Source organism: Tursiops truncatus, chromosome 1 (genome assembly GCF_011762595.2).
Source record: "Tursiops truncatus isolate mTurTru1 chromosome 1, mTurTru1.mat.Y, whole genome shotgun sequence".
NCBI lineage: Eukaryota > Metazoa > Chordata > Mammalia > Artiodactyla > Delphinidae > Tursiops > Tursiops truncatus.
This window is the reverse complement of record NC_047034.1, coordinates 20,331,687-20,359,462: the sequence shown is the minus strand read 5'-3', so window position 1 is coordinate 20,359,462 and position 27,776 is coordinate 20,331,687. Positions and strand designations below refer to the sequence as shown.

Sequence of the window (27,776 nt, the reverse complement as noted above, 5' to 3'; positions counted from 1 at the left end):
TACAGCTCAATGTCTTTCCCCTTCATGAGCACCTTTCTTCTCAGAAAATGTGATCATTTCAAATATATGCCATTTGTAAATAGAAATAGAAAATGCAAGCATATTGACATACCTCTATTCCTCAAATTATCTACTTAAATACGTATTTACTGTACTGAATAAACCATTAGCACAGGAACACTGTTCACAGGTAATAAATTGCACTACTTCAACATTCAAAGTCAATCTGCCCAAGCCGAATCCTCTTCTCCCTGCTGCCACCTCAACTCCTATCTCATCTACTCGCATCACCACCTACTCTGTCATCTAAGCTAGCAACCTAGGATTAGTAAATTGTTCAGGAGTTAATAAGTCAATCAGAGATCAGAAGTCACCATATCTACTGTTAGCTTACACAAAACTCATATCAAATACCAGTACTGAGGGAATAGTACAAATAACAAAATAAGCCTGAATATTTACCTTGATATACTCTATTCTTTACCTAAAAGAGAGAGAAATAAAATTAAACTTGATATCAAGACATCTTATTAATAGAAATATTATAGTTCTTAAGACAATAGTCAAATCATAACAGAATGAAAATTTAATAATGGATTGGTTCAGCATAAGGATCCACAGGATTAAAAAATAAGAAAAGGCTAAAAAAATTTCAAATTTAATTGGTAGTGATACTTCATTAATAGTTTATGATAGATAAAAGCACTAAGGTAAATACTTTATTTTTGCAACTAAAGATACGTTCACGGGGACTTCCCTGGTGGCGCAGTGTTTAAGAATCCGCCTGCCAATGCAGGGGACACAGGTTTGATCCCTGCTCCGGGAAGATCCCACATGCCATGGAGCAACTAAGCCCGTGCACCACAACTACTGAGCCTGCGCTCTAGAGACCGCGAGCCACAACTACTGAACACGCATGCCACAACTACTGAAGCCCGCGTGCCTAGAGCCCGTGCTCTGCAACAAGAGACGCCACCACAATGAGAAGCTTGCGTGCTGCAATCAAGAGTAGCCCCCGCTCACCACAACTAGAGAAAGCACGCGCACAGCAATGAAGACCCAACTCAGCCAAAAATAAATAAAAAAGATACGTTCATGTATCTTTTCAATGAGCACCAATCTTATTAAAAGAGGACTTAAGTTCCATAATGGAAAGGGATTATTATATACATGGAAGTTGCTAAGAGAGCAGATCTTAAAGGGGGGAAAAGGGGAAAAAAGATCTTGTAACTATGTATTGGTAACGGATGTTAATAACTAGACTTATTGGCAATCATTTTGCAATATATACAAATATCAAATTATTATTTGTACACCTGAAACTAACATAATGTTACTAGTCAATTATTTCTCAATTTAAAAAAAGTGAAGAGGAATAGTGGTTTCATATTAAACATACTAATGCTTCACTTATCCAAATCATTTACTTGACAACCCCAAATAGCCAGAATGAGATCTAGAAACAATGATAATTGAAAAAGACTCTGAGGAAACAAAATTAAAGGCATGATTGTTGTCCTAAGATATGCCTCTTTCATGAGAAAACATCTTAGAATTCCTAATCAAAGTTGGCTATTGGGTGAATTTAGAAATCTAACAGACTGCAGCATCTGATTTTCCCAACCCCCTAAAAATAGCAGTCATAAATCTAAAAGGGAAAAGAAGACTGCTACAGGAAAATACACAAGCAATGAGAGAAATAACAGCTAACATCTTCTAAATCATCTCCTAAAGACAGCACCGAATTACAGGAGAATAAAATACAAGCAGTACTCAATTTTTAAAAAAGTGTTACTAAATGTCTTTGTAACCCAGAACTTACTTCCCTTGTCAAACATCATAAATGGTGATGAGATGCTCAGATCAGTCCACAAATCATCCATGATCTCAATATTATTACAGTATCTGATACCATTTTTAACGATGCTGTTACAGGCAACTGCATTCAGAGTTCCAACACAGAAATAAATAACTATTTCTCTAATGTCACAGCCTTGCTAATGAGGGAGTAAGCTTCCTTTATCCTCCTTTCACCCAAATCAACAGGCGAGGGAAAGCAGGAAGATGCAACAAGCAGGCAATGAGAGTAGGGACCAAGGTCCCAAATGCTGAGGCTGCAGGGCAGCAGTTAGGACATAAAGCCTACATAACCTTGTAAAAATCTAAGCCATGTCAGGGTTTTTGAGATGGGAGAATTAAGAGTGGGAAACAGAAAACGTTTTCACCGTTTTCCCTTCTGTTCACCGTTTCTATTCTTTTTCCCTGTATCTGAGGAAAAGCCCCATGAGGTTTAAGGAGTCTTCACAAGAATCCAGGCAAAAGACCCTTCTTTTTAAGTGATTTTACAATCACTTGTGCAAGGAGAGAAAGCTTATTAGCAATGATATGTCTGATAAAATTAAGAAATCAGAATACTCAAAGTTTAGAATGGTACTCATCCAATGCTTTTGGCCATTTAACTGTTAAGCTTCAACTGAAACTGAAAGCTTTTCATCTGCAAAGCTCATTTACACAGAATATCTTCTTCCTCAATTATGTTAGATGACCACGAAACAGAATCATAAGCATGTATCTGTACGAGAATACATATATATATATATATATATATATATATATATATAAAGCATGAAAGACAAATTATACACAGAAAAAGACCCTAAGGAATAAAAATTTTAATAGTGTGTCTTTGGACACTATATAATATGTATTTCCAAATAAAAAGATGTTTTCTGAACACAACAGCACATGATCAAATTAGAAAAATCTGTGAAACAGATATATATAAGGAAAAGGACTGAAAATTTACCTCTTCTCCTGATATATATTTTTACCATTTGCAGCATTTTTTCTGTACGTATATATGCGTTTATATAATACACAGTTTATCTTTAAAGTCTTGGTTTCTGCTTTTTTCCACTTAACATTAAATTGTGAGCACTTTCGGTGCCCCAATGTCTTTGGAATACATAAATTTTAAGAGCTGCCTAATATCTCATTATATAGATGAACAATAATTTAATAACCCCCCCATGATGGATCATTTAGGTTCTGTGAAGTTTTCACTCTAAAAACACGGTTCCATTTTTAACACCCTATACAAGATCTCTAATGTATGATCGGTTACTTCTTTAGAATAGACTATTAGATATGGTATTATACTATATAAAAGGACATGAACATTTTTAATGCTTCTGATTTATAAACTGAAGTTTTCCCATTGAGATTATCCACATGCCGTCTTGTTCACCTATGTCTTTACCAACAAAGATTACACTGTTAGCTTGGATTATAAATATTAATTTGTGTTCAACTTAGTAACTAAAAAAGAAACACAAAGGCAAGTGATTATAAAACAGTCCTGTATTTATGAGTCTAAAGGTATACGTTAATTTTATTTACTCACAGCAAGGACAGTTCTCCAGAAGAAAACAGCAAATGAAACAATTCCTAAGAAGGCAGTGGTAAGTACAGGCTTCCAGGGCAGTCCGTAAAAATCAGGCCCAGGCTGAACATCATCAGGCAATGTAGCAACTAGCTGAAATAGAGATATTAGAAATTGTGGGAAACCTGATAGAAATTTACAATAAAGCAGTCACAGAGAATCATCCGCAGAAATCTAATTCAAACTCCATTACATAGCGATCCCCTCAAAGTTCTTCAATAGTTTCCACTGCTTCAATAAAAAGAGGATACTGGCGGCTTCCTATTTCTTGTTTGGCTTGTATTTTAAAACATTATAAATCTGTCTTTACATTGAGCATATACTTCCATTTTGCAATAAGCCCTACACATTATGTTGTCCAACACATGGCTCGAATCCCTCTGGATCATACTTTTCTCTTAGCTGGTTTTTATGACTTAAGCCACATAAAACAAAAAGTTGAAACATACTATAGAATCTTTTATGGCTGCAAATAAAACCGAAGCGATAATGAACAACGCAAATATCAGCTTTTCCTCTAAGATTTGAAATCTTAATTGTTTTCTACTCACAGAAAGACAAACGCTGAGAAACTGCAAACACTTCCTGATAACTAACTGGTTTAGACAGACTGCTCTGAATTTAACTGTCTTCTATAAACCCAATGTTTTCATTTTAAAAGTTTCCTCAAAGACAGCGCATTAAACTCCTGTCTGCTTCTACACTGTTTTCACGGCCCTGTAGAAGTTAACTATCATATTGGCCCCATCCCCCAAAGGTGCGGAGGATAACATGAAAAGAAGCCGTATGATGACGCTCGCTTGGTTTGATTACGACTGTGTACCAGAAAGTAACACAGTGCCTGGCACATCGTAAGTAATTAAAAAATGAACACGCGACAAAACCTTCTCAAATACACTCCCATCATCTCCTTAAACAGCACCGAAACGTCCCGCCCGCTTCGGGCCTGACACACTCTATTTCCTCTTCGCCTCGTCAGTCAGTGTACCCGTCCGCTCAGAACTCGTCCACCCGCCTGCCAGAGCTGGGGGCGGGGGCCCATCACCTCCAGGAGCCTGCCGATGAGAGCAGCGTAGAGCACCGACAGGGGTCCCAGAAGCTCCGGGTCCCCCGGGGAAGAGGTGACAGAAGGCACAGTGGCAGGAACTGAGTCCATCGTGACGGGACAGCGAAGCGGAGGCGACACTTCCCCGCGGGACGACACCGGACCCCCTCTCTGTCACCGTTTCCTCCTTCGGAAAGGACCCGGCTCAGGGGGCGGAACCTGGGACTGAACTTCGCCTGCCCCGGCAGCTTGCACTTTCGCCCCACTCCTCCTGTAAAACACGTCATCAGACACGGCCCCGGGCGGAAGTACACGAGTCTACGGAGGCCGGCCCCGCCGTAAGCGGGCCGTAGCGGAAGAAACCAACGGTCGAGCGAGGCGGGGGAGCAGAGCGAAGAGACCTACGCGGAAGAAACCAAGTAGCGAGGCGAAGATGACGGGGCTCACCTGCGGCAGGAACTGGGAGAGAAAGCGCTGTTCCATGGGCCTGGGAGCTTCGAGAAGGAGGAGAGTGGGCGGGGGCTGGGGGAAAGGAGAAAGGCCAGCCACTTAACTCCTGCCCAGAGCTGGATCCTTTTGTCACCAGGTACTGAGACGCCGGGTACCTGCCCTAAAATGCTCAGACAGATCAGCCGTTCCCGCTCCCTCGATGGACCACCCCCTGCCTCGGCCGCCGTCTCCTGGGCCAGGTTCCTTCCCAGCTCGCTCCAGTCCTGCTTGCTTTTGCCCTTCCTGGACTCCAGATGTCCACACTGTCCCACATTCGTGCCGATGCCCCTTTAAAAAGTGTAATTCTAGGGAATCTTGTCATTACCACACGTATGCCAATGAGGTCAGTTCTGGGTCCCACATTTTAGGGTTATAGGACTTGTGGAAAAGGGCAAGGAAGAGTCTGGAAATTGCGTTCTGAAAGTGGAAGAAACTAAAGATATTTAACCTGGGGCGGGGGAACGATGTTTGCAGATCTTTAAAGGTATGTCTATGAGTTGAATATAAAGCCAATTCATTAGAACAATCAAGCAGGAAAAGCCTGAAAAAGAAGGGCATGGCATGGGTGGAAGGTAGGCAGGCGGTTTAAGCAGGCTCTGTAATTAAAACAGTCTGGTACTGGCCCAATAATAGACAGACAGACCATGGAACAGAACAGAAAATCTAGAAATAGGCCCAACTGCGCTGGCAACTCAGCATACAGTAAGTCAGCTGGGGGAAAAACAGACTTTTTATTTAATAAGGTGGTGTTGGCCTAACTGGATAACCAAATGGAAAATAATAAAAATTCGATCTTTTTCTCACTATTCACAAGAATACATTCCAAATGGGTCAGAAACCTGTATGTAAAAAATGAGAACAAACAACTACTGCAAAAAAAATATGGATGTATTACGAGTGAGCAAAACCTTCCTAATTAGGTCTCAAAATCCAAACGAAAAGATTTGTAACCTTGATTACTTGGAGAAAAAAAAAAAAAGTGTCCAGCCCGTGGACACAAAAATACAAAATAAGCAAAGCCTGACTATGAAAACCTGCGGAAAACATATTTGTAACATATTACAAAGGGTTAATATTCCTAAAATATAAGGAACTTTACAAATAGAGAAAATGGCCAGCAAACCTATAGTAAAATGAGCTGAAAAAATGAATAGATAGTCCTCAGGAAAAGAAGTAGGAATAGCTCACAAACAGGGAACCATGCTCTGTCTCATAATGAAAGAAATACAAATTAAACCCACACTGAGATACCATTTCTCACTTATATTCGCAAGATCCAAACATTTGACAACATATTCTTAGAGAATGCAGAGGAAATGGGTACTCTTATGCACTGATCATTATACAAAATGATAACAACCCCTATAAACAGTAATCTGGCAACGTCTCCCAAAATTACCTGTGTAATTACCTACTGATGCAACAATCCAACTTCTAAAGTTCTATCTCAAAGATACTAGAAACATAACAAATGTTGGAAAGATATATGCACAAAACCATGTTATTCTAGCATTATTTATAATAACAAAAGACTGGAAATAACCAAACTGTCCATCGACAGAAGAGTTGTTGAATACACTAAAGTATACAGTTGACCACTGAACGACACAGAGGTTAGGGGTACAAACCCAATGAGTAGTCAAAAATCCCCGTACAATTTATAGTCAGTGGGCCCTCCTTACGCGAGTTTCCTTGGTATCCTCCTTCTGCATCTGAGGATTCAACCAACTGCAGATTGTGTAATACTGTAGTATGCATTTAGTGAAAACAATCCGCGTACAATTAGGGATCCAAACGATTCAAACTTGTATTGTTCAAGAGTCAACTGTACTGCGAAACTGGAAAAAAGAAATTAAATAATTCTATATACTGCTAGGGTATGATGTCTAGAATATACATATCTTTTTAAAGGGAGTGGAGAAAAGTATATTTTTATCTAAAAAATAAAAGGAGAAATTATTTTTTTTCCAGCTTTGAGGTAAAAGTGGCATGCAATAAATAAAACTGCACATATTTAAAGTGCACATCTAGATAAGATGAGTGCATCTGTGAACCCATCATCACATTCAAGATAATGAACATATCCTTCACCTCCAAAAGTCTCATCTCCTTGGTAACCCTACCTCCCACCACTTGTCACAGAATTTCTGTCCTAATGGATTAATCTGCATTTCCTGAAGTTATATATATATGGAATAATTCACTATGTATTCTATTTTCTCTGGCTTCTCTCACTCAGTATAAATTGAGATTCATCCATGTTGCTGCATATATCAGTAGGTCATTAGTTTTTACTGCTGAGTAGTGTTTCATTGTAGGGATAAGCCACAATTTATTTACTTACTCACCTGCTGATAGACATTTGGGTTTTTTCCAGTTTTTGACTTTTACAAATTGAGCTGCAATGAAGATTGACATACAAGGCCTTCTATGGATGTATAACTTATTTTTCTCTGGGGTAAATGCTTAGCAGAGGGATGGCTGGATCATCTGACAGGCGTATGTCCACCTTTTTAAGAAACTGACAAAGTGTTTTCCAAGGTGGTTGTACCATTTTAATATCCCCACCAGCAGTGTATATTTCCAGTTCCTCCACATCTTCTCCAACACTTGGTCTTTTTAATTTTAGTCATTCTATTGTGTGCAGTGATAACTCAGCGTGGTTTAAATCTGCATTTCTCTCATAATTAATGATGTTGAGCTTTTTTTTTTTTTACTGTGCTTATTTGCTGTCCACATCACATATCTTCTTTGGTGCTGTCATTTTACTGGGTTATCAGTTTTCTTATTAATGAGTTTTGAGAGTTCTTTATATATTTGGGATATAAGTCCTTTATGAGATATATGCTTTGCAATGATTCCTTCCTAGTCTGTGGCTTGATATGATTAAGTTTAAGCCTAGCGTCTTTTTTTTTTCTATTTGTCCCATCTGTTCTTTGTTCCCTTTTTCCCCAATTCTTGCCTTCTTTTGAATCAAGCCTTTTAATGATTCTATTCTATCTCCTTTGTTGGTTTATTAGCTATAACTCCTTGTTTTGTTATTCTAGTGGTTACTTCAGAGTTTATACTATACATCTTTAACTTATCAGTCTACCTTCAAGTGATACTATACTACTTCATATATGCAATAAGAATTTTATACAAGAGTTATTACCACTTTTCCCTCTCCTGACCTTTAAACTATTGTTGTCATACGTTTTATTTTTACATATTTTCTAAACCCCATAGTACATTAATAATATTTTTCTTTAAACAGTAAATTAACTTTTAAAGATATTTAAATAATGAGATAATCATTTTATATATTTACCCATATGGCTACCATTTCTGCATTCTTCACTCCTTTGTGTAGCTCCATTATTTCCATCTGTTGTCATTTTCCTTATGCCTAAAGGTCTTCCTTTAACATTTCTTATGGTGCAGACGTGCTGGTGAATTCTTTCAGCTCTTGTATGTTGGAAAAAAAATCTTCATTTAATCTTTGTTTTTGAAAATTATTTTGCTGGGTATGCTATTGGAGATTAACAATATTGCTCTTGAAGTATATACATATATTTTTTAATTAATTAATTTTTTGGCTGTGTTGGGTCTTTGTTGCTGTGCGTGGGCTTTCTGCAGTTGTGGCGAGCAGGGGTTATTCTTTGTTGCCGTGCATGGGCTTCTCATTGCGGTAGCTTATATTTGTTGTGGAGCACAGGCTCTAGGCACATGGGCTCAGTAGTTGTGGCTCACGGGCCCTAGAGCGCAGGCTCAGTAGTTGTGGCACATGGGCTTAGTTGCTCCGCAGCATGTGGGATCTTCCCGGACCAGGGCTTGAACCCGTGTCCCCTGAATTGGCAGGCGGATTCTTAACCACTGCGCCACCGGGAAAGTCCTTGAAGTATATTGAAAGATATTATTCTACTATATTCTCCCATTCCTTGTTTCCAACAAGAAACCTGACGTCAACCTTATCTTACTTCCTAAAATCTCTTTTCTCTAGCTGCTTTTAAGATTGCTCTTTATCACTTATTTTGATCAACTTGATTATGATATGTCTTGGTGTAGTTTTCTTCATGCTTCTTGTACTTGGGTTTCATTGACTTTCTTAGATCTGTGGGTCTATAGTTTTCATAAATTTTGGAAAATTTTCACCCATTATTTCTTCAAATAATTTTCTGGACACCTCTTCTATCCTTTCCTGCAGGGATTCCAGTTATACATTTATTACAGTGCTTGAAATTGTCCCCACAGCTCACTGATGACCTGTTCATTTTTCTTGAGTCTTTTTTCTCCTGTATGTTTCATTTTGGATAGCTTCTATTACTGTATCTTCAAGTTCACTAATCTTTTCACCTACAATGTTTAGTCTAGTATTAATCCCACCCAGTATATTTATCACCTCAGGCAGTTCATCTTTAGAAGTCTGATTTGGGTCTTTAAAAAAAAAAAAAACTTTCACATCTCTACTTAAATGGTAATAATAACTGTTTAGTATTGTTGCCTAATTCTAACATCTCTGGCAGTTCTTGGTTGTTGTTTTTTTTTTTTTTTTTTTTTTGGGGTACGCGGGCCTCTCACTGCTGTGGCCTCTCCCGTTGCGAAGCACAGGCTCCAGATGCACAGGCTCAGCGGCCATGGCTCACGGGCCCAGCCGCTCCGCGGCATGTGGGATCTTCCCGGACCGAGGCACGAACCCGTGTCCCCTGCATCGGCAGGCGGACTCTCAACCGCTGCGCCACCAGGGAAGCCCTCTTGGTTGGTTTTGATTGGCTGATTTTTCTCCTCATCATGAGTCATCTTTTCTCACCTCTTCACATGCCTGGTAATCTTTGAGTGGATGCCATACATTATGAATAAATGTAATGGTGATTTTTTTAATGTCAGTTTGGCTAATCATGGGGTACCCAGATTTTTTTTTTTTTTTTTTTTTTTTGCGGTACGTGGGCCTCTCACTGTTGTGGCCTCTCCCGCTGCGGAGCACAGGCTCCGGATGCACAGGCTCAGCGGCCATGGCTCACGGGCCCAGCTGCTCCGCGGCATGTGGGATCTTCCCAGACCGGGGCACGAACCCGTGTCCCCTGCATTGGCAGGCGGACTCTCAACCACTGCGCCACCAGGGAAGCCCGGGGTACCCAGATTAAATGTCATTTTGGGATATGTCTGTGTGTGTTTCCAGATGAGATTAGCATTTGAATTGACGGAATCAGTAAAGTACGTTGCCCTCTCCAGTGTGGGCATCATCCAATCCACTGAGAGCCTGAATAGAAAAAAGTGCAGAAGAAGGAATCTGTCCCGTCTTCCCTGATTTCTTGAGCTGGAACATCAGTCTTCTGTTCTTGGTGCTCCTGCTTCTCAGGCCCTCAGACCTAGACTAGAATCTCATCATCGGCTCCCCAGGCCGCTGGACTTTGGACTGATTACCACACCAGCTCTGTGAGGTCTCCAGCTTGCAGACTGCATACTGTGGGACTTCTCAGCCTCCATCTCTGTGTAAGTCAATTCCCTGTAATCTCTTCCTATATGTATATCCTCTTGGTTCTGTTTCTCTAGAGAACCCTAACTAATACAGCAGATATTCTTAAGCTTTGTCCTGGGATGCAGGTAAATTACTGGGAAACAATTCGATTCTTTTGGGTCTTGCTTTTAAGATTTGTTATGTAAGGCATGAGCAACATTTAGTCTGAGGCAAGACCCTTCTGAAACTCTACCCAATTCCCCTAGAATTAGGAGGTACTGTTCCTGGCCCTGTGTCAGCACTGATGTGTTTCTCTGACCTTGAATAGTCTTGTCACACTCATGTGCTGATCAATACTCTGATGAATACTTGAAGGGGACCTCTCAAAGATCCCTAGGGTTCTTTCTCTGTGTAGTGCTCTCCTTTTGGTACTCCGCGCTGTGAATTGTAGCTGCTTTGCTTTCCCTGAACTTTCAGCTCCATCCCCTTAACTCAGGGTTCCTCCTTTCTGTGCCACAGGCTGGGAACTTTCTCAAGGCAATAAAATGTAACAATCGTAGCCCTCATGGCATCTGTTCCCTATCTTTCAGGAATTACTGTCCTTTGTTACCTGATGACTTGAAAACTGTTGTTTCATGTATTTTGTCTGATTTTTTTTTTTAGCTGTTTCAGTTAGGAGGGTAAAGCTGGTACCTAAAAATCTATCTTGGCTAGATGCAGAAATCATTTGCTTATTTTTTAATGGTAGGGTAGATAATGAAATTAATTTTTAAAATACATATAGAGGAGGGTATCAACAGGTTGGATAACACTAGGACAAAAGTTAGACTTCTCTGAATAGACCTTGTTTTACAAATTGACTTGGGCTCTTGTAAATGTTAGATCATAATAAAATAAAAAATCTTGAAAAAAATCCCTAAAAATTGAAAGCAAATATGAAACAATTAACCTAACTGTGTATCAAGTTGGTGGCAGAACAACATTAAGGAATTATTTCAGGCATACCCTAGTGGGATATAGGTTAAAGACAAAAAGAATTGCAAAACATCCTTGCAATATTTTCAATAACGTATCGCTGGTGGCAGTGTTGCTATTGGTATTTTTAATACTGTTATGTGAACATTGTAAAATAAGGTAAATAATTATGTTGATGTTAGTAAAAACTGAGATTTCCAACACTGGAGGAAGAAAATACAATGTCAGATAGATGTGGTTAGCTTAAATTCCACTAGCATCCTTAATTCTGATTGGGAGCATCCACGTGGCATCATGATGAATATTCACATAAGAAAATCCCCACATATTTCCTAGCTTTGTCCTCTAAAAAAGGCCTAGACCTGATGGCCAACTCAAAAGCAATAAGCAACCTTAGTACCCAGAATGTTGCCTCTAAATACCATTTCCCACTAAAAGGAACCAGGGCTCTTTAGAGAAATAGCTCCTTCGAGATCTGGGCAGAAAATGTACAAAATGAGCTTGGAACATCTAGTTACACTGGAAAGCAAGGAAGGTATCAGTGACCACGAGGTGGTGTCAAAAGGGCCCAGGAGCCAAGCTGAAGAGGCTCCCACTGACCAACAATGGGAGAAACTGAGCACTGATAAGAATAATAACTACAGTGGATTGTAACGCACTAAATATTTTCAAATTCACGACATCATCATGATTCTTAAAAAAGAATTAGAAGAGACGCACACACAAAAGCCTCTGGGAATCTCTGGATAATGCTGGGAAGACAACTCATTATTTTGAAAACTATTTAAACAGAAAGAATCAAATATTTATACTGCCTTAACTATACACACCAAATCTCAGTGTAAAGCATAGCTGATTGTAAATTTCTCTTTGTAGAAGTATCCCAGCCTTTACATGAAGTAGGAATAATACAGTCAATTACCATTCTGCAGCCTATGATACAGATTTAGTCAATGTCACCAATGACTAGTAACATCAAAAGAAGAGGGACATTTAGACATTAGCTGCCTCCTGATAGAAGTATACATCTTCTATCAAGTATTCTTGCCAAACAAAATTGAAACTGAAAAACAAAAAATTGAAACTGAATCTGACTACCAATCTGACCAACCAATTCCCAAGAAATATAAAGAACAAGGGAAAATGTTCCACTGTACTAGGGGAATGCAGTTAGCAAAATCCACACTATGATACCCCCTAGCAGCCAAACCTGTTTCTTCAATGAATACATTGCAACAAACAAAAAGGAGACATCTACAGACAGAGTAACTAATCGGATACTTGCCCTCCCACTGAAAATAACTAGAAAACTGGACAAAATATGTGAAAAAAAATAGTTTTTCAGAAACAGAACAATAGGCAGCACACAATTGTGACTCCTGAGAGAAGGGAAACAAATGAGGTGAGCCCTGTGATCACCCAGCTTTCTACCTAGAGGCACTTTCTAGACCTCAGTACAGGCAGGGAGAACCAAAGCAGAGTACACCAGTCTCACTAGGAGGCAGAGATCAGAGCTCAGGGAGACTGAGGTGCCTGAACTATGCAGGGAAAGTTACCAGAAAGATGAGAACCACAAAGAAAGAGTTCCAGAAATCTGCACGGATGACTCCTTCAGTCTTGGGCTGAACTCAAAGCAGCACCTGTGTAAGCAGGATTCCTTGAGGATCAGCAAAGAACAATGATAGGCAAAAAGAACAACTATAAGGAGGCTGGAAGCTGAAGAACTCCCAGTTAACACAGGGCTGGGAGACATTTGTATCTCAGCTAGTCAGCATGAATTAACGTTAATGAATGCTCAAGGCATTTAGTACATTACAGAAGAATAACGTCATCATAGTAGGGAGAAACTAGCCCTGGAGTAAAGACTATACATATACTACACCTCTTAACACATCTTAAAAATAAGACTAGAAAGGATCAAGCTGATCATCAAGTAACTTAACAGCTTAGCAAAACAAACTTCAATCCTTTTGAAAGGAAGCCAGCAAAACCCAGGCACCCAACAACATTCACATTCACGGCGCCTAGCATCCAAAAAACAAACAGAAACCAACCAACCAAAAAAAAAAAAACTTTAGACATGGAAAAAAGCAGGAAAATGTATGCCATAACTAAGAGATAAGTAAAAACAGACCAAGAAATTGCAAGAGATGACAGAATATTAGCTTTAAAGGGCTTTAAAAGAATCATAAAATATATTTAAGAATTTTTTTTGAATGACCATACTAAGGAGAGAAATGGAAGATATAAAATAGGACTGAGTGGAACTTTTAGAGCTAAAAAATAAAATATCAGGAATAAAAAATTCACCTGATGGGCTTAACAACAGATTAGATTCCACAAAAGAAAAGATCAATGAACTTGAAGACAGCAACAGGAAGTACTGAAACTGAAGCAAAGGCATAAAAGGGCTAAAAAACAACAACAATAAAGAACAGAGCCTCAGTGACCTGTGGAACTACATAAAGTGAGCTAACATATGTATAGTTAGAGTCCTAGAAGGAGAGGCAAGAGAAAGGGGACACAAAAATTTTTTGAAAAAATAATCTGAAAACTCATAGAACTGTACACAGAAAGGGTGAATTTTACGAGATGTAAATTATGCTTTAATTAATCTGACTTTTTAAAAAGGTGTGTTTATTCACAGATGACATGATCATCTACACAGAGAATCCTATGAAATCTACAACTCCCTCTAGAAATAATAGATAATTTAGTAAATAAGTACTAAGATAAGTAAATAATAAGTAAATGTAGTACGGTACAAGGTCAACATACAAAAGTCAACTGTATTTCTACACATCAGCAAAAAAAGTAATTGTAAACAAAATGTAAAAAAGATACCATTCACAACATCAAAAACCATGAAATACATGGCATACATAAACAAAATACACATGAAACTTGTACAGTGAAAACTACAAATCATTGTTTAGAGAAAATGAAGATCTAAATGAATGTAGAGATGAACTTAATTAGAAGCCTTAATATTTGTTGATATCAGTTCTTCCCAAACTCATCTATAGATTCAATATAATAACAATCAAACTCTCTGCAAGCTTTTTTGTAGAAACTGATAAGTTGATTCTAAAATGTACATGGAAATGCGGTAGCCAAAACAATTTTGCAAAAGAACTACCTGACTGCAAGACCTATTATAAAGCTGTAGTAATTAAAAGCGTGTGGTATTGTCTCAGGACAGAAATAGAGATCAGTGGAACAGGATAAAGTCCAGCAAGAGACATGCATATATGGTCAACTGATTTCACCTCAAGGTGCCAAGTAATCTGAAGGGGAAAGAAATGGTATGGGAGCAAATGGATATCCATTTGAGAGGGGGGGGAGGGAATGAAACCTGACCTTTACCTCACATCATTCACAAAAATTAACTCAAAATGGAACAAAGACTTAATCATGAAAGGTATAACTATAAAACTTCTAGAAGAAAACATGAGAAAATATTCATGTCATTGGAAATGCCTAAGATTCCTTAGGCAGGAAATAAAAAGCACTTTACATAAAAGTAAACATTAATAAAACAGTTAAAAAGTTAAAAATCTGCTCTTTAAAAGGCAATGTTAAGAGATTGAAAGGCCAAGCCAGAGTCTGGAAGAAATTATTTGCAATATGTACTGACAAAGGCGTTGTATCTAAACTATATGAATATAAAGAACTCTTAGACCTTAATATTTAGTAAGAAAAAACCCCAGTTTAAAGGAGGGCAACAAAATAATGCCATTTGCAGCAATATGAATGGACCTAGAGATTGTCATACTGAGTGAAGTAAGTCATTCAGAGATACATGATATCACTTATATGTGGAATCTAAAAAAAGGGTACAAATGAACTTATCTAAAAAATGAACTTATCTAAAAATAGTTAAAGATGTAGAAAACAAACTTATGGTTACCAGGGGGTAAGAAGGGGAGAGGGATAAATTGGAAGATTGGGATTGACATATACATGCTACTATGTACAGAATAGATAACCAATAAGGACCTGCCGTATAGCACAGGGAACACTACACAATACTCTGTAATGGCCTATATGGGAAAAGAATCTAAAAAAGAGTGTATATATGTATATGTATAACTGATTCACTTTGCTGTACACCTGAAACACACAACATTGTAAATCAACTGTACTCCAATAAAAATTAAATTGAAAAAAACGTAAATAAATAAATAAAGAGGGGCAAAAGATTTGAAGAGCTATTTCACACATAAACCCACAAAAAAGTATGGCCACATGAAAAAGCGCTCAACATCATAAAGCATCAGGAAATACAATTAAAACCTCAAAGACACACCCACTAGAATGTCTACAATTTAAGACTGATAATACTAGGTGTTAGCAAATATGTGACCAACTGGAAGTTTTAGAAATTGTTAGTGGAAGTATAAAATGGTACAGTCATCCTTGAGAACAGTTATGGCAGTTTCTAAGATAAAATAAACTTACCACGTGACTGAGCAAATTTCAATCCTAACTATAAATCCATTTATAATTGTAATTCTACAACAGGAAAAGCTAATCTATATGAGAAAAAGTTCTGTCAGTGGTTGCCTGGAGTTTGGGGGATATATTGGGAAGGTACGCAAGGGAACTTTTTCAAACGAAGGAAATGTTCCGTATTTGCTTATGGTTGTTTTTACACGGGTGTATACATTTGTTAAAACTCACTGAGCCATATTCCTAAAATGGGTACACTTTGTTATATGGAATATATATCTGATTAAAGTTGATTTAAGGCATATATCAACCCCTTATAACTTTTGGACTTCAACAAGATCCCAAATTAAGTAAGAATAATTTTAAAAGGGGGGGGGGATTTTGAAATGTGTCAAATAATGGGTGATATTAAGGAATTACCATTAAGCTGAGTGATGGGCCCATGATTTCATTTTACTCTTCTCTCTCTTTACTATTAACTATTTTGAAATTTTTCCATGCTAAAACACTAAAAAAAACCCCCAAAATTAAAGCAATAACTTCAAATATTTAAAAGATTACTATATAGAAAAGGAATTAGATTCTAAGAGAAAAAAAATCATATGGAGGAAAATTTGGAGTCAATATAAGAATGAACTAGCCAACAGAGCAATGTGTAGACTTATAAGGTAGGTTGATCACACTAGGAATTTTTGATGCCCAGACCTCGTAACTACTGGTCAGGGCTGTAGTAGAGGAAATTACTGCAGTTAGTGAGAAGTTGGACTAATTGTTCTCTCAGATCTCTCCAAGCCCTGAGATTCCATTAACTGTTGATCTATGCATCTGACTTCTGGTGCAGTTTTTCCAAACAAGTCAGCAACCCATTATTCCCCAGCTCTATCAAACAATTATCTATACTACTTATTTGATAATTCATGAAAGCGATTTCATGTTTTCCATTTTTCCAACTTTCATATAGATTTGATACACCCCTTTTTAAGCCTTTCAGAAATCAGAAAGATGCTTCATACCTCTTAGACTCTTTTATTCCTAGCACAACACTCTGTACATACTGGGCCATCAAAATACTTTCCTGACAATACCTTTCAAATCATTGTTAGTTTGTAACATGCGCCCTTTTCTCTTGCTATTCATGTCTGCGTCTTCTCCCACCATCCCTCAAGCAGAGACTGTATCCTCTACCACATCTGTGTCCCCCAGCCCAGGACTAGAACAGGGCTCTGTGCCTATCCACAAATAAAATGAATGAAGAATTCCTCCCACATTTGGAGGCTGTTAAATTTTAGAGGTGATGATGATTCATGCTGATAGCCAAATTTGAATTCTAAGACTGCCTTAATCACTGAAAATTTCATTATTCTAACTGCACAAGTCATGCACACCATCACCGGGGTGGCTGCCACTACCACAACCATGGAGAAAACTGAAAAATGGTTTGGTTTTCCTCCATCTTTCCCATCCTGGTGGCCTTTCTCCTGAATTCCCCAGGTATTCAATGTCTTTACACTGCACTCCGACCATCTAAATGAGAAGTAGGCAGGGGATGAGATCCTATAAAATGCCAGGCACTACACGAGACACTTGACATTATCAATTCATTTAATTCTTACAACAGCTGGAGTAGGCATTATCTGCATTTTATAGATGAGGAAGCTGAGGTTCAAACTTAGTAATTTGCCCAGGCTTCTAAATGATAAACATGGGATTTGAAACCGGACCATCCTCACTCAAAGCCCCTGTGTTTGAAATAACAAAAAGTAACCCTTTTCCTACAAAAGCCTTGAAATAACAGAACCTAAAGGAAAAATATTTTTGTTGGAGACAATACTTTCTCTATAGCTCCAAGGGCAACTTTGTCTCCAAATTCGGAAAGCTTGCTCATTCCCATACTTACCAAGAGGAACGTCGAATTTCAACAAATACCACAAGGGGGCGCTAAGTCCTAAAAAGCTTAAGCTTCTGGACAGATTAAATGTCTCATTTGGATCAGGACTCAGACAGATAAATCTGAACAAATATTCTGCCATAAGTGACTCTAGGAACAAATATGACCATACTTCTTTCCTCCTTAAAGCCTTCAAAGGATCTCCATCCCTAACATCACTTATCATGACACACAACTTCCTTTATGTGTGACCATCTCCCTCCAAAAGACCATGACCCTCTAACTCTATATTTGGATAACGCCGACTAACGCTTCCCTGGCTTCCCCAAGTAACCATTTCTTCATGTCCCAACTCTTCAAACATGCCTTCTTCCGTGTGACTGCATCTCCCCCAGTCCTATTCAACAACAAACTACACATCCAACTCACACGGGTCCTTCAACCCTGCTCAAAACATGTCTCAGCTAACTTCTGACCTTCTCTGACCGTCCTCCCACCTCAGTGAATTAATTTATTCAACATATTATTCCACCATCAGGTAAATACTTCTCTCCCTTCCCATATCATACAGTGTTTCAAGTCAGTGTCCTTATCTCCCTGCTAGACTGAAAGGTCCTCGAGGGAAGAACCGCGTTTTACAGGTGTGCATATGTCTAGTGCTGGCAGGCAGCACATCCTTCTCAAGTGCTGAACTGAGCTAAGAACCCACCAATCAACATCACACACCTGCGGCTTGTTTCAGAGGCTACCTTCAAAGGCTCAGGAGTAATTTTCATACAGACATTTTAAGTTCTTCATCTCATGCTTAAAATCAACTTGAAAACTGTAATGATCAACATTCTATTTGAAGAAATTGTATGTCAGACTTACCGTCTTAGTTAAATAAAACACGAATGAATATATGAAAAGAATTGCATTTTCCACAAGTGTGACACTTGATGGTTCTTCAGCATTTGTTTCTAGTTGCTTTTTTGCATCAACAGCATCGATAGGAGGGACTTCTGTTGTAATTATCCCTAAAATTGAGGGAGAAAGCTAATACTTTATTTATGCTTCAGAATAAGATTTGTTTCTCTTCATGTAAAATATTTATTGAGTGCCCACTAAATATCAGTCACTCTGCCTGGATATGTGCTTCTCCTGAAGACAATTATATAAAAACATTTCAGAACCCCCATTAGAGCCATCACATTCTCAATTATAAAGTGAACATCATCTCCAACCCACTCTACCCACCAGCAGTCCCTCCATCACTTCCCTGGCAATGCAACTGCTATCTGAACAATATAGACTCATGGGGACTGAGAAAACCAGAATTTTATGCTTTTCCCATATACACACTGTCACATTTAACAAACATTTATTTAGTGCTGGTGAAGCACTGTATTAGAAACTTCAGGCAAACAATGAGTAAGAAAAGAGTGTTAGTAAATCTATACCAATGGATGATCTTTTTTAAATCTGAAAAACTGTAATTCTGAGTTGGTTAAAAACTGATGGATTTCTGTTTCCTTTTATGTGAGAGAATATGTAAATAAACAAAACTGAAAATTAAAAACAACAAAAAAGAGTGTTAGTTTGCAGACTTGCACCCATAGTCAGCACCAGCATCTGGCACCTGGCAGGCACTCCGTGACTGCTTACTGAATGGATGAATGACAGCTACACAAAAGGGAATATGGTAAACACCAAGAGAGATGAAAGGGAACTGCTTACAAGGTGGGGGCCTAGCTTGTAGCTCTGTGAAAAAGCTCGAATTCCAGCTCTTCCTGAAAGGATCTCCACATGACAGGGTGGTAGGGAGGAGATTTCAGGATGAGTTATTTGGGTCTGGGGTGCTTCTTATAAACAGCTAGGAGTCCAAGAAGCAATTAGTGAGAAGTTAGACTAGTTGCCACTCAGATCTCTTCTAGCCCTGAGATTCCGTTGCTATTGACCTATGATTCTGACCACTGGTGAGGTTTTCCCAATCAGGTCAGCACCTCAACACCTGAGATGCATGAAGGACCATTTGGGAAGATCAGCCTCTAAAGGTAGTTGATGCCATTTTGTGCTGGAACTTAAAGGACAAGGCAAAACCTCTTTTTAATTCTGCAAGCAAAATCTTTCCTAACCCTGAATGTTTTTAAGCAAGAGAATAATAAGTCTTATTGATATCTGACTCATTCTCAACAAGCAGAACCTTTTTGAGTTACAAGAGTTTAGAAGTAGAGTATTATACATGAATGCAATATCCTCTGGAACACAGGAGACCTCTAATATGCCGTTTCTTCTCAAATTAGCTGAATTCCTCTTCCTGCTGTGACCTCTCCTATATTTTAAAGGGGGTAAATCAGGGGGGCAGCCCAGTGCTGCCAGGCCTGTGGTATCACAGGGTAATGCTTTACCTATGGTTAGAGACCATGACCTCTAAAAACGTAAAATGGTAATGATTCATATTGCCATATTGGATAGACAAAATAACACAATCAGCTGTTCTGATTTATTGGTAAAATGAGTGACTACACAAAAATCAGAAAGCTGTTGATACTAATACTTGGGTTGCATTCTTTCAAACTCTATTTTTAAAACAACTTTCTCAATCCAAATGAAATGAGTTGCTCTCCCACTGGATGTTTACTGTGCTCAGTGATTTAAGTACTATTCACAGGGGTCCCTCTACACTGGGCCGTTATGTACTGCAAACATTCTGTACTGCTTCCTCTCATCTTATAGTATATCTAGACATAAATATCCCCTCACTGTTTTAAAAAAAAACTTCTATGTCCAGGTGGCAAATTAACAAAAGAACTAAGCTACAATGTACTCTATTGGAGGGGAGGGGCAGATGGAGGGAAGACAGAATTGTGAGTTTCAGAGCAGTGGTTCTCAAACTTTAACTTGTAACAGATCAGAATTCCCTGGACTGCTTGTTAAACAGATTGCCGGTCTCCACCCCCAGAGTTTCTGCAGCTGTTGGTCTGGCAGAAAACTACTGTTTTTGAGCATAAGGCTTTTTAAGAATAGTATTTTAGATTTAAGTTACTTGCATAAGCTAATGCTAGCCAAGCACTGGTTGGTAGGTTAGTTATGGTCTCTGACCTGCTTCGTATGATTGACCTCCACCTGTCTTGACTCCTACTTTTTCTGTTAGTTCTGGTATTTCCTATTTTTTATGCATTCACACCTGTGTTATTCTCCCCTCTATTTCCTACCTTTAGCAACAAATCTCCTCAGAAGGCTTCTTTAGAATAGGCTTCTACTTTGTAGAGAAAAATTAGCAAGCTTTACCTGGGTCTCCAGCTGTCTCAGTATTTGGCTCCTGGGACACTTCTAATGTACCCATGTCACTGGTCACAGGTTGATCCATCTGGCTGGGCTCTTCAGGAATCTGCATTATAAGAACTTCTGTGTTTTCCCATGGAATATTCTCCTCCAGCGGTGGTTGTATGTCTATAGGGGAGAAGAACGCACTGGGCTGGCAAAGCTCGAAGACAGCCCCCCCTCCAGCAGCCCCTCACCACACATCTCCAGGGCCCCTCACCCCTTGCCCTCAGTGTGCTAGCATCCCGTGGGGCACAACTGGGCAAGGAAAAAAAAGAGTTTCAGTTGCTTTCCTTTCACTTCACAAATGCCTAAGCTACACGATGAAATTGACAAAGAAACCCTCATCCCGGGAATTCCCTGGTGGTCCAGTGGTTAGGACTACTGTGCCTTCACTGCCATGGCCCAGGTTCAATCCCTGGTCCGGGAACTAAGATTACACAAGCCACGTGGCAAAACACACAAACAAAACAAAACAAGAAAACCCCTCATCCCAAAGCATTTCATAAATAAATATATTTATGGTAGGGACTTCAATAAGCCTCACTTCTCTTAGCAAACCAACATATGCCCACATAGATAAATGTGCAAAAGGGAATTCCAGGAAGAGCAGAAATAGGAGACGTCTATTCTACCCAGAAATAACAGGCCCCCTTCATACACAAGCATGCTTGTTTCACAGAGCTAGCCCAGAGAAGGGCATTACGTACAAAGGCAGCTCGCTGAAGTGCCTTTCAAATATTTTCAAAGTACCTCCAAGAGTCAGAAGGAGTGAACTCATTTCTGTCCCTAAGAGGCTCAGAGCACACAGCCCAATGCGACCCACAGCCAAGGTGAATTTCTTTGAAACCTCATAGTTTACCCTGAAAGTTCACTTGAGTTTTGCATTCTAATCCAAAATATAGCTGCTTTGATTAAAAGCAAAAATGTTCCCGTCTCCAAACTGGCATTCTGGGAAGATACATTTTTTCTGTGGCTTTATGTCCCCCTGTTAGTCTGCCGTATACCCTCAGTTCAAATGCCTCCATTTGAAGAGCATGGGGACAGAGAAAAGAGTATGGAGCTAGGAATCAGCTTATCTAGGATGCTGGCTCAGGGTCAGTCCAATCACTACTTCCTCAACAGCTTCTCCGCCAAGCGCTGTGTTAGAAGGCTCTGCATCCTGGTTGATCCTTGATCAAGCTGCACGCGAGAGCCCGAGGGCCTGGTAGAATTTAACTACCTAAGTGACTGCCCTAAAGAGGCAGGAAAGAACGTGGCATCCATCAAAGATGAAAGCTGGAGGGAATGAAGAAACTCGGGCAAGGCATCGAGTTAGAAGTTATGCCAGTCCATCCCTGGACAGACAGCAGTTATTCTACGTGTTCAAAAAAGCCCTTTCGTGAAACTTGTATGCTGTTAACAGGTCTACTTTGTGCGTCATTTTCTTGTCCCTTTCTCTTTTTATGATGTTTCTTTTTGAGAATGCTACCAGTCTCACTGTCTAAGGGAAAAGCAGGGCAAGAAATCCTTATCCACGCTCCAGCCTCCAAGAAAGAAGGCGGGAAGGGCCGTGTGGGCGTCCCCGTGCTGCCCCTCACCTCTGGGCACGCTGGGACCTGTGGACGGAGCTTCACAAGCACGGCACGAGGTGCTTCAGCAGTCCCCTGGTCCCGCCACCCGTTTCTCAAGCCCAACCCTACAAGGCCATAGGTGGGCACCTCACCTTGCGCTGGTCCACCCCAGCCTTCCTCTGCAGGCTGTGCCGCTGCCAGGGGTGCAGTCTCCTCCACCGTGGAGTGTCTGTACCTGACAAAATATATCAGGTCTTGAACATCATCTAGCACCGCAGCCTCTTCAAACATGCTACTGTCCTTCATCCCCAGGTCTCTATTTTCCGTCACACGAGCATCGAGCATCTTCTCTGCCTCGCTCAGAATGTGTGACTCCCAAGCACGGAAGACCTTATCTAGGACTTTCTCCACATTATAGGGCAGGCTCTCCCGCTGTGCCGACTTCAGCTTGGATGACATTTCCTGGAACATGGCTTCCAGCTTATGGACGTCAAAGTACTTCTGGAACCGCTGCAGAGACTGCTGATCTTTAAAGAAACTGCTGATTATGGGCAAGTCCTCCATGTGGATGCTGTGCTCAGGCTGTATGGGTGTGTGTGGAGCCCAGGGGAATGGGTCGTCATCACGGTCCTCAGAAGCGGACCCCTGGCTTCCTGCATCCACGAGGTTCTGTACATCCTTCTCATCCTCTTTCGAGAGTTCTATCCCAGGCTTCTCTGCGAGCCCTGAGGTCTGCAGGTGTTCCCCAAGGCTGTCTTTTTTAAGAGAACCAGGATCTTTATTCTGAGATGCTTCACTGAACTCTGGAGTCTGATTTTCTTTCTTGCCAGGAAAGTCACTCCCTTCAGGAGGTCTCTGTGCTTTCTGATCCACACTACCTGGGTCCCTGCCTAGACTGTCTACCCCTTTACCTGCAGTCTCATTTTTTCTTTCATTTTCCAATATATTACTAGTTTCTTCTTTGTTTTCTTCAGTTTCAGGATCGGTCTTAATGGCACCTAAAACAGCTTTTTCAGGGACTTGAAGGTCAACATCTAACCTCTTGTCCTGAATCTCAGGGCTTTTTTCTTTAGACCGTTTCGCACTCACGGCATTTTCATCCTCCAGTAGCTCTTCGGGGCTGTAATCGTCATCTTCTGCTTCTGGATTTTCAGTGTGGAAACCTGGTCCTTCTGTGCTATCAGTTTGGCCCGTTCTTCCCACCTCCTGTGTGGCCGGCAGTGGCTTGTGCCCTTCATCTGAGGTGTCCGCTGTGACCTCTGTGACCTCTTCCCCAGAGAGGCTTCTCTTCTCCCTCGCTTGCTTATGAACTGCGGCAGCCACATCTCCTTGCTGCCAGGAAAGATTTCTTCCCAGAATGGGACCCTCTTCTTCCGGTTTTCTTGGCAAACCAGTTTCACCTGGGGGGGAGGACCTAGTCTGATTCTGAGGTTTGAGAAGCCATTCCTTTATAAGTTCCTCACCTGGATGCTCCCCCGAAAGCATGCGTGGTTTCGGTCTGTTTACCAAACCATCTACTTCCTGCACGCTCTCTTTGGAAGCATTATGCTGGTGACCGCCCAAGACTGGGGCCACACCCACGGACTCCTGTGTAATCTTTCCCTCGTCCCTTTGATTCCCTGCCGCTTTAGGTACCGATTCCCTCTCCGAGGCACCTTCCAAACTCCGCCCCCCAGGCTTCTCTTCATGGAGCATTTCTTTTGCGATATGAACGGCTGCTCCTTTTAGGTCATTCTCCTGGTTAGCAAAGGCTGGTTTTAATGTTTCCGTACCCTTTTCAGCAGCTGGCGAAGAGCTGAGGTGGCCGCTTTGAGGAGAACCACGCACAGCCATGCCTTCTCGCATCTCATCCTCTAATCCTACCTCACCCTGCACCAGGTCCCTCTTGGGCTCCTCAATCTTCCTCCCTTTTCCTTTAATGTGAAGTTCTGTGTCCACTTCTGGGTCTTGGTCATTATTTGCTTTAGGGACTTCTACATTCAAAAGGCCGTCTGCTGCCTTTTCAGGGTCAGTATGATCTACTGCTGGCTGTGGTTTCCCCAGTTTGCTGTCCAGGACTAACGCATCATCCCCTTCCTCTCCTTCCTTTGATTCAGTACTCTGTACATCTGTAACCGTGTTTTCTTTACCTTCTGCGACATCAGAGAAGATGGTATCTTCCCAGGTTGTTAGTATATTTTTATCACCGTTTTTGACGCCAGGGGTCTGAGTTTCCTCAACTTTCTGCTCTTCATTTGAATTCTGCTCTTTCTCTGTTGAATGTTTCTCAACTCCAGAGTTGGCTGGAGCTTTCGTATCTTCTCCACCTATAAAGGTTAGTAATGGCAGCTCATCCAAGTTTTCTTTACTCTCCTCTTCTTCCTTCCCCACTGTGTAATACTCAGCATCCAATTCCTCAACAAAATCATCCTCTAACGAAGTAACAAGTCTGGCTGTCTCGTCATCTGACACAAGTGCGTCGGCAGTTGAGCCAAATTTGGTTTTCAAGTCCAGAGTCATTTCTGTTTTCAAAAGTTTGTAAGCATCAATCTTCTCCTGTTCATTCGAGACCTGAGAACTATTGCTGGTTTTGTTGTTTTCACTTTCTGGCACTTTTAACTTATCTTGCAGCATTTCTTCAAAAGGTTCAAATGAAGATCGCTCTCCCTGAGCATGACCCATCTGACTATTTACATGGGGGTGGCTCTTCTGAGCCTCATGTCTTTCCCTGAGTTCCTTACTGTTTTCTGATAATATACTTTCACTTTCCTCTGAGGTGGGTTCTACTGGCTCAGGTTCAGGGTCACTTCCCTTAGACGCTTCAGGAGGTTCTTCCACATGCTGAGAAGTTTCTTGTTTAACTTCCGCAGAATCTCCAGTGGCAGAATCGTAAAATTCCAAAAATCCTAGAAGTTCTTCTATGTTATAATTATCAAAATCATCTCTTCCCCCATCAAAACAAACAAAATCTGTCTCCTGAAAGGGAAAGGAAAACATTAGTGTGTCACTAACCGAGTGTCACAAGAGCAAAGACTTACCCAGGCTAATGGCAGCGATGATCTCAAATTCACGTTTGGCTCTAGAGGGGCTTTTGTGCCAACCCTGGGGAGTCAGGAGATAGGAGGATGGAACCCACTTTTCCCTGGCTTCCTGCTTCCATGAGGAAGGACTCCTACCTGAGCAATGCTCCTCCTGGCTTCCCCTCATTCTCTTTTCCCCAGGGGAGGAATGATTCATGTGGCTGGTGGGTTTGTTCTGCACCATCCCTGCCTTCTGCTTGAGACTGGATGGAAGGAACACACGCCCTCTCTCTTCCATGCTGTCAGTTTTACAGGAACAGCCCCCCTTGGGGAGACCCCCACTTGGCCAGCTCTGCCTGTGGCTGGGTAAGTCTGTCTTATTCTAGACTGCAATGTTCAAAAGCCCATTCATTTCCGCACACTTGAGCCATGTTCTCCAAAAAGCTTTACCCGTAAGTAATGGTGACATTCTGGTCCCCATCTACCTGACTCCTGGGTTTCTCGATTTGTTCTAAGCACAAGTAGGGAAACGTAGGGTATCATTTATTGGGTCCCCCGACTTCCAATACCTATGCCTGATGTTCTGGGAATTCACCTCACACTACTTTGCCCAGGAGAAGCTGGAAGACCACCCAGCGTCTCCATCATCCTCCCCTCTAGGCTGTGCTTCTCTGCTTACCCAGCTGGAAACTGGGAGAATCACCTAGCTGACAGGCTCTACGTCTACAACAGATTTCTGGGTCATTTTTTCCTTGGATTGGGAAAGATAACTCAGCTTAAGAAGCATCTTACTGAAATACAGGTGCAGGGGAAGTAAAAATGTTAAGGAACAGAGAATGGTGTCAAGGGGCTCCCCACTTAACTATCACCACAAATACACCTTGAAAACAAGATTCAGTGAGGGATATATTCTACTCTAAATCAGGGTTCTGATTAGCTGTCGATAAGATCTGCTTTTAGACTACCTGTAAGTCTATATTCTTCCTTTCCTCTTGCTAGTAAACAAATTGACATAAAATGGGTCGCAAACAGAAGGAAAAGTTAAAAAGCCAACAAAGATAATCTCCTTCTCCTAACTAAACTCTCACAATACTCTGGAGAGACCTGACAAGTGTGGTAAGGATGAATGATTCCTCTTCCCATCGCATGCATTTCTAAGCCATTTCGTAATGTTGAAGGAAGCATGTAGTGAGGGGTACAATGAGAAGGCAGAATCCCCAACAAGTGAGGTCTCTGTGACCAGTGAGCTGCTGTCTCATGCGTATTTCCCTCCCAGCAGCATCTTCATTAGGAGTGAAGCCTAACAGGCAATAGGGCTGATTTCACGTCCCTCGAAAAGATAAGGAAATTTCAAGAACAGCAGTGGCTCTATGACTTCATCCATTCTGCCGAGCTCAGCTGAGAAGTGCCCCAAGCCAGCAGCTCACATGCTCTTGCAGCAACACCAAAGAGTCATTCAAAGGTTTCTGTTTGAAGGTGGGCATCAATTCTTATACATTTTAAAACTCCAGAAAATAATCAGCTGGAATGAGGATCCCAGAGCACAAAATCCTTGTCATCACAAAGCTATTTTAAGTTGGTGCACCCTGGATGAATGCTTTACAGACTGTGCAGTCAGGACCTTGCAGATTTGAGGCTGGACCTCATCTGAAATGCTCAGGTTCCCTTTTCCAAAATCTATCACATAACTCTAATCCCTTAAATCATTACAGTCAGTAAGAAAACCTAGTATAATTTGGGGTTTGATTAATTTAACCTGATCTCTATATACTTAAAATGTCTAAAAGCTATTCAATGAGTAGTTTTCAAAGTGAGACACCTCATCTTACTTGTAAAAAAAGTATTTACCTCCTAAATTTAATAAATAAATACAAAGATATTGAATTCTTCGTCCTTTTTTCCTCACATAAAATAGCAAAGAAAAATCCTGAGTAAGTATACATAGCCTTGTATAAGAACACCTGCTTCAACATATAACTATCAGATTATGATATAAAGTCTCCCGTAAATTCTTTTCAAACTTTTCTTCCTTCCTTCCTTCCTTCCTTTCTTTCTTTAAAGGTGTCTAATAAATTAAAATCTGATACACAGATGTTAACTTTTTTTTTGATCAAAACACATTCAAAGACTTGCAAAAATAATTAATTGAATGTAACTGATGAAGTTATAAACCAATTTATAATTGAGAACAAT

General features: G+C 40.4%; 1 protein-coding gene across 3 annotated transcripts in view; it reads right to left on the bottom strand.

The window, feature by feature from the left end:
* Nucleotides 1-27,776, bottom strand: part of MIA3 (MIA SH3 domain ER export factor 3) — a 64,534-nt gene that overhangs the window by 29,705 nt on the left and 7,053 nt on the right. For 2 of the 3 annotated variants that reach the window (XM_019920375.3, XM_033850923.2), the window contains exons 4-8: nucleotides 22,737-25,539; nucleotides 20,999-21,160; nucleotides 18,599-18,744; nucleotides 3,404-3,535; nucleotides 463-484 (exon numbers count right to left, since the gene is read on the bottom strand). In XM_019920375.3, the coding sequence (XP_019775934.2) occupies nucleotides 463-484; nucleotides 3,404-3,535; nucleotides 18,599-18,744; nucleotides 20,999-21,160; nucleotides 22,737-25,539 (3,265 nt within the window). Of the gene's footprint in view, nucleotides 1-462; nucleotides 485-3,403; nucleotides 3,536-4,487; nucleotides 4,744-18,598; nucleotides 18,745-20,998; nucleotides 21,161-22,736; nucleotides 25,540-27,776 lie in introns of those variants that run through there. The other variant, XM_019920377.2, reaches the window with a different exon arrangement.